This window comes from Manduca sexta, unplaced genomic scaffold (assembly GCF_014839805.1).
Source record: "Manduca sexta isolate Smith_Timp_Sample1 unplaced genomic scaffold, JHU_Msex_v1.0 HiC_scaffold_254, whole genome shotgun sequence".
NCBI lineage: Eukaryota > Metazoa > Arthropoda > Insecta > Lepidoptera > Sphingidae > Manduca > Manduca sexta.
Window position 1 is genome coordinate 4,605 of NW_023593514.1, and position 8,078 is coordinate 12,682.

At 35.2% G+C, this 8,078-nt stretch overlaps 1 protein-coding gene across 1 annotated transcript; it reads right to left on the bottom strand.

The window, feature by feature from the left end:
- Positions 1-2,540: 2,540 nt before the first annotated feature.
- On the bottom strand, positions 2,541-7,860 carry LOC115456331 (ommochrome-binding protein-like). The gene is given in 3 exon segments (XM_037446087.1): positions 2,541-2,918; positions 2,921-3,497; positions 7,684-7,860. Coding segments are annotated over 2 exon segments (909 nt in total). The 5' UTR covers positions 3,495-3,497; positions 7,684-7,860; the 3' UTR covers positions 2,541-2,583.
- Between the last annotated feature and the right edge of the window lie 218 nt (positions 7,861-8,078).

Below are 8,078 nucleotides of genomic sequence, written 5' to 3' on the forward strand. Positions count from 1 at the left end.
ACATAACAAAAAAAAATAGTGAAATCGGTCCAGCGGTTCACGCGTGATGGCGTGACCAAGGAAAATAGGGATTCATTTTTATGTATATAGATAATTTCATATAGCCTGCCTCGAAATAAGCCATCTAACATGAAAAGAATTTAAAAGGCTGCAGTCTTCGAAACGTCAGGAGAAAATCATAATATAAAAATCGCGATAAAGTTCATTATTTCAATGACTAATCGTGTAAACTGTAAACATAATTTCAGATGTTTACATGATTAGACACTTAAATAAAGAAATTTATCGCGTCAATATTCAATTGACTCTTAAAGCATTTGTAATCACTATTGTGTTCCTGATTAAAATTCCATTCGAACCCGTAGTTTCTGAGGTTAGCGTGTTCAAATAAACTTCTCAGCTTTATATAATAGTATAGATTTAACATGTAATGTCCTAGAGTGAGGAACACAATGCAATATTGTTTCTTAAGGGTGTTCTCACTATAAGCAAGCGACTTGCTCGTATCTGTTATACGAGCAAATTGCTCGTAATTCAATAACCTTGACCGATAAGTCCATGCAACTTTAAACTAACGAACCTCGTATTTTTATGTAAGAGAAGTATTAGTCATTAACTATAGTCGTAGCACGATGCGCTATTGACCCTAACGGGTCCGGAATGTCAATTAGTGACCCCGGCCGGCCGAATTGTGGACCTCGGGAATTATGTGAAGGTGGACTGAACAGGATATTGGTGTGTATGTATGTAGTGCTAAGTTGCCTTCGAATTTACTTAATTTGTTTCCAAATGTTATGTACGTGAAGAACTTCGTGCCCCTTTTATTTTTATTTCTAACTTAAAATGTTATATTAGTGATCCTAAGTGTTATTCAGAATAATAATAATAATTATTCGTATTAATTGTTTTGACGCATAAATGCAGTTTTGTTCGCCTACGTGATAAATAAAATATTTTATTTTATTTAAAGCAGATTGCGAGCACGGTGATATTTCACACGATTTAAATTCATATACGGCTGTGTTCAATTAACGATTCTAATCTTAATCTTAAATGCGACCCTAAATAAAAATAAGTAAGTAATTTGTAAACATGTTTAACATCATGATTTCTTATGTTTACGCGAATGTTAGACATTAGAATTAAACTATTTTTCGGTTTTTATCGAGGTTTTTATATTTTTGTTGGATGACCAACAACACCTTAGACCCCCTTGTTACCATGATGGCTGCAGTCTTCGAAATGACGGGAGAAAATTAGGATATAAAAACCGCTTCTTCATCCCCTATATTCTTCTACTGAGAGGATTTAGGTGTTATTCCACCACGCTGCCCTAGTTGAAGTTGGCAAATTTCGAAACCTTAGAAATTCTCATGAAGAACGTTGTTATGAAGCTATCCTCACGATGTTTGCCTTCACCGTTAAAGCCAGCGAGAATCCACAAAGAATACACATAACTTTTTAGAAAACTCAGAATCTTTGGACCTTCGTCGCTGCAGTCTATTCGACTTCCAAATAGGTAATCGCGGTGTACAATTTGTAATAAAAATACGTACTAGAAATATAAATTTTATTTGCAATAATAAAGTTACAAATATTTGCCACTTCATTACAAACTGTAATCAGACTGTTTTGAACTAAAGTTTTAATTGAAGAGTTTCAAAGTTTCAGATTCCATAGAGTTAACTCAATATTGTGAAATATTATTTTTACAAGCTTGGATATAATTTAAATGGTCTCTAGTACAAAGAGAAAGTTTTTTTGCTTAAATCAATATGTATGCGTTGAAAATACTATCAATACAAAGACATTAAACAGTATAGTTAGTTATATACAGACATCAGGAGCAAATTTGGGCTCCAAAAGTTATTACCATAGAAGTATATTCTATAGACACGAACGTCCATATAACTATTTGTTCACTTAAACAACAAATAATTTGACTTATTTGACTAATATTTTTTATTTAAATCCAGGTTTACAATTAGACTCGAGTTCTTATATCATGAGCGCCACTCCGTACACAACCACAAGCTGTCAATATAGATCATACTAAAGTCAGTTTGAATGGATTGCAGTTCAATTCAATTGAACACAGTGAAAGTTCGGAACGCCAAATCTAGTACGTAGTACATATATATCAATACTTATACCAAATGGTAATAAGTCGTTGTCGTATTTGAAATGTCCGTGGAACTAGATGTAACAATTTCCTTAGATATTAATACAAAAGTAACATATTAACATAAAATTCGCTAATATACCCATTAAAGACGTGCAAATTACGATATGGAAAAATATAAAGTATTTTACATTGGTGTTATGCTATTTCACGGTAGATTGTGTAACCATCGCATGAGCGCAAATATTTTATGACAATCTTCCCATTGTCCGCTCTATAATATAATCTAAGACCTCCTTGTGTCGATATTACATAAATATAAAATATGAAAGTACTTATTAATATATCTAAGTACATTTTTAATACAAGCTAACATAAATATCACATTATTTTTAGTTACCAAAGGAAATAAATGGAAAACCATTTCAAGTCTTTATTATTTAAATAAATACCATAATTTACTATGAATCTACCATATGTATTCTTAATTTATTAGTTTTTGCTCTGGCAATACTAGGAGCTTTTTTTAATTTCCTCTCTACAACACTAGCAACTCTGCATTTCGAGTAATTTGGCAACAAATAATACAACTTATCATCTTCTTTGTCGTAATAAACAACATTGTTATTCGCATCGAAAACGAATTTTATCGGTGTGCCGTTCGCAAAAGCGCCAACTTCAGTTAAACGGTCAGTTTTATAGTTTAATTTATACAAACCTCGACTAGCTGATTGTAGAAAATAAACATTGTCGAAAATATCCACGGACAAAACAAACGCTTCGTTAGTCACAACACTAGGTATTTTTCGCTCAGTTTATATCGATATATTTTAGCATCACTCATAAAGTACACGTCATTATGCTTATCGATTACAAAGTTATCGATACTGTAATTCGACAAGGCTTTAATACTTTTACTTTTATGGTTCCCGTACGTGTAAAGTCCCTTTTTTCTGAAAGCTGTGTAGTAAATTTTGCCCTTGTATTGCAAATGCCAGATAGTTTCGTCCCTTAAACCAAATTCAATTGTCTTGTTTTCAATTGGACTGTATTTGAAAATTCCCTGCACTCCGCCAATGTAAACATCTCTATTACTCTGATCCACAGTTCGAGCAAATGAAAAATCGATTCCAGGAACGATTTTGAATCGTATATCATCTAAATCGAATGCAGCTGTGTAATCGATTGATTGGGAGTTCTCATAGTGGAAATAAATAATGTTTTCAATTCTATCGATTGCTATTTGGCCGGAGATCTTGTTATCTTTGAAGACTGGTGATTTGGAGTAACAGGTGCCATCGAAGCAACCGTGGCAGTTGGTTTTCGCAACGGCTGCGGATAAAATCGATGACAAAACAAAAAACTGGAGCATTTTCTGAAAAATAAAAAATAGTTGAATTTAGAAACATTGCACAGGATAATTAATTTAGCTTTTATTTCAGAAAGTATTAAGACGAGCATATTAGTCACATTGTGCATATTGTAAAAACAAAATCCCCCGCCACAGCTGTCTGAACGCACTAAACTCAAAACTACCGAACCAATTTTCATAAAATTTGCTATGGAGATAGTTGGAGACCCTAGGAAGGGCATTGGTTAGTTTTAATCCACGAAACACGTTCACGCAAGCGAAGTCGCGAGCAAAATCTAGTTCAGTTATAAACATGTAGTCTTAATTCTAACGCAATCTAAGAGTTAACAACTTTTAAGAGCTTAGGTCACTACAATCTCTGGAACGAAAGGACTAGATCCTAGGTCATCTAAATGTATTTTGAGCTCCAGACCGTTTTTATGAATTCACAATAAAATGCTGGCTGGGCCTGGTAGTATGATATATTTTATATCCGTCTGGAGAGCGACCACCGCACACAATGTGTTAAAATTCGCTATAATGGTCCACGTAAGTATGTCGCGTTACGGGATCAGCCTGTGTTATCCGATTTCAACACGCCGGCATACTTGTAGCGACTGTCAAGTGATAATCATACTCGTCAGTCGACATTCTATTAAAACCCACTCCACTTACCATCAGGTGTAGTGCGGTCACTTTGCTGAGCCCGATCAAAACAAAATATTAGATTTATGTATTTATTATGACACACACACAAACAATAAGAAAAAATTAAAAAAAAATCAACACCTTTGATTATATGTTAACTACTTATAGTAGACTGTTATAAAGGTTTTTTCTATTGGATATAAGGTCTACTGTCTTCAACCAGGACCCTGGACTAGCTCAAAGCTCAAAAAGGCCTTATGTAAATGAGTGACTAATTAGGATGACAAAATACCGCCACGTGATAAATAAATTTAGAGTTCAATTTCCTTTAAAACTGTTATTTTGCTACACAAACGATTCAAGTGTTTACTATCTCCAAGGTTGTTTGAAGACATCGCGGCCGCCATGACTGAAATAATAAGTAGGCTTAAATTGACTCCTAGCTGTCTCGGAAAAACATTAGGACATTAGGATTATTTTCCATATATTTTTAAGTTAGTTTAATATTGTCATGGAAAATATTTTTTAGCATACTAAGGACTTGTTTATTTTTATTGCTTTGAATGACGGGACGAGCTTGTCGTTCGTCTGATGGTTAGCGATACGACCGCCCAAAACAGTAGAAACACCATCCAACTGCCAACACCTTGAATTACAAAGTATTGTTTGGTATTCCACTGCGCTCGCCATACTGAGATATGAGATGTTAAGTCTTATTATATCCAGTAGTTACACTGGCTACAATGTCCTTCAAACCGGAACACCATAGTAACTACACAACGCTGCTTGGCAGCAGAAATAGACATTGAGTGGAACCTACCCAGACACTCACATATGAGAGACCAACCACCAATAGGTATAACATGAGAATGTCTTAACTAACAACAAATATGTTCACATACTTATACGGTAGTATGTTTGTAACAATTATTCATTCAGTTTCCATATAACTTTTGAATCTAACTTGTAAAATAAAAAAAGAGAAAACCAAAATAAAATCAGAGGTGTGTGCCCTTGGGATTTAATCCTGCGGACATTCGTCTCGGCAGTCCGTTCCACAACCAACTAGACTATCGTCTCTTTTAAGGACCCATCCATCAAGTTATAATTATACCTGATTAACTCAAATTAATATTATAAGAGAAACATTTTTCGCACAAACTTAAATTAATAATAAAAGAGGAAGATTTATTACGCAAAAGTAGACCTTATGTAAGAATGAAGGAACCGGTTAACACTTATCGTAGGAACTATAACCTAACCTAAAAGGTTGACCTTATCGGTCCCATAAATAGGAAACAAACTTAGTTGTAATTCACGGTCAGTATATGCTACTATCTTACAAAACAAACACATGACGCATTTATTCCGGAAGGGATATGCAAAGGCGTAAACAAAGCCGAGTGAGTTCCGTCCCATGATATGATAGAGGGCGAGGCTATTACCAAATCTGGTAATTTTCAGACTCAGGGCTGAAAATGAGCAGAAAAACCCAAATATCACTTTGCCCGGCTCGGAATTCAAACCCAGGGGGCCAGGACGTCAAAGCGCTGCCGTACCGCATTCAGTACAACTAAGCCATCGGGTCAGCTACTATCAATAACATAATTACTCATAAACTGATTACTTAATCGAGCACGCAATGGTCAACGTATGAACCCCGGAGTTCTCAAAGTTCTGTTGCCTAAAATAGATATGCCCACACCAATCTTCTTCAATCCAAGAAAGAGAAAGCCGCGGCTCTCCAAATATCCTAATCAGGGGTGGAGCTACCGCGTTACCAGCGTTATCAGTGCTACGGCGCTCCCAAGCTTTGGGGCCTCTTGGCCCACACTTACATTAAACTAAGCAGGCACCTAAAATTTCGCACTGCCCTGAAGAGCCCCCAACAAATATAGATAAAAGGCCCCTGTATGACAAGCTACGCTACTGATCCTGATATTATGAAAGTGAATTTGTTTATTTGTTACACCTACACGCTTTTACTACTCAAACCGATGGTCAAGGAATTTGGATACGATGTCAAGGACATATGGACATACGTTACTTTTCAATCAGAAAAAATATTGTTCCTGCGGGATAGAACTTGATTGACCACTCTACAATAATGCCCCCTTTTAATAAAGTCATGCCTCCCTAGAAGATCGCCCTCTCTCTTCCTTATTTAAAAAACAATGTATGAACCTATTCAAACATAATCCTAATAATATAAATACGTGAAAAGTGGGTACCCTACTTGCGCTTCTGTCTACCCCTTCCGGGACAAATGTGTGATGTGTATTTGTTTAATATAAAAAGGCATGTCGAACGAATCTACGCCACACCAGTTGCCATAGAAACAGTTTTAAAATGCACATAAATTTCTAACAAAAATACTAAAATTTGTGTTCACGTTCGTAAAGTGGTAGGCAGTGACGCAACTGACTAACGTACAGCTTGCGAAGTTTATTCATGAAAAATATCGGCCCATACCCAAGCTACAAAATTATGCGTGACAGCTTTTGAATAGATAAATTCAAACGCTATTCTTATATTAAATAACATATAAATATATATAATAATATCAGCCTTGTACTGTATACTGTCCTACTGCTGGGTATGGGCCTTCTCTACTACTGAGACGGAATTCTAAGTCCACCAGCTGGCCTAATGCGGATTGGCATACTTAACATCTCCTTAAATTTTTTACTGAGTACTTCTCAGGTATGCAGCCATGCACCTCTGTGTGTGCCCTTAAAATGTGAACCTGTGGACATTCGTCTCCGCAGTCCATTCCACTCTCAACTAGGCTATAATTTTAATAATCTCATTTAATTACTTAATTCCTCAACTAGGCCATCGCCTCGTTAATAATCTCACTGGATTCAAAATGATTTTACAGTGAAATTAAACTAATTTTCGGATTCTATCGCGGTGCTGGTATTTTATTTTCTCCCGACGTTTCGAAGACTTTGCAGCCTTCATGGTCACGGGGGGGGCTGAGGTGTTATTCATCCGTAAAGTCAAAGTTACAATATCTACCTACATTTTACAATTATACAACTTTTTTAAATTTTTTTAAAATTTTAGCTGTTGGTAAAAGCTTTAGCTTTGGCTGGTTGGTAAGCAACAAAATTTAAAAAAGTTGTATAATTGTAAAATGTAGGTAGATATTGTAACTTTGACTTTACGGATGAATAACACCTCAGTCCCCCCCGTGACCATGAAGGCTGCAAAGTCTTCGAAACGTCGGGAGAAAATAAAATACCAGCACCGCGATAGAATCCGAAAATTAGTTTAATTTCAATGTCTAACATTCGCGTAAACATAAGAAATCATTATGATTTTACAGTATAAAAACATATATTTAAAATGTTTCGTAGTTGGGGTGGGCGGCACTTTTAAGACAGCAAAATGAGAAAAATAAAAGCTTTAACTTTTTTACTTTTGTCGCTGTACCAGTTGCTGGATGACCTTATTTGTTGAAGTGGCCTTTTTTGCACTCGCCGGTCGCCCGGTCCCTTAGAGCGGCAAAAATCACTAAGCTACTGATTTAAATAGTATCCAAATAAATATTACTTACATATTAAATTGAAATCCTTTAAAAACAATTGCACTATCACAGAACTATTTGTTAAAATCCAAAAATAAATTTCTTATGGAGCAAGAATTTACCGACTTTCGCTTCCTATTACCAACCGTTGAATGAATTAATTAATATACGAAAACACGGAATGATTTATCATTATAATATCGGCATTCAAGACCAAAGTTCAACGGCTTGATAACTTACTTGAACAGTTTGTTATTGTATTGCACGTCGTAATTTCCAGAAAAAATAAACATGTTAAGATAAGGAACGACATAAACAATTCTATATGACTAATGATTTATTACGTTTACGCGAATGTCACTATATCGAAATAAAAGTAGTTTTCGGATATTATACATATAATAAGGAGCGAACTAGTTTGTGAA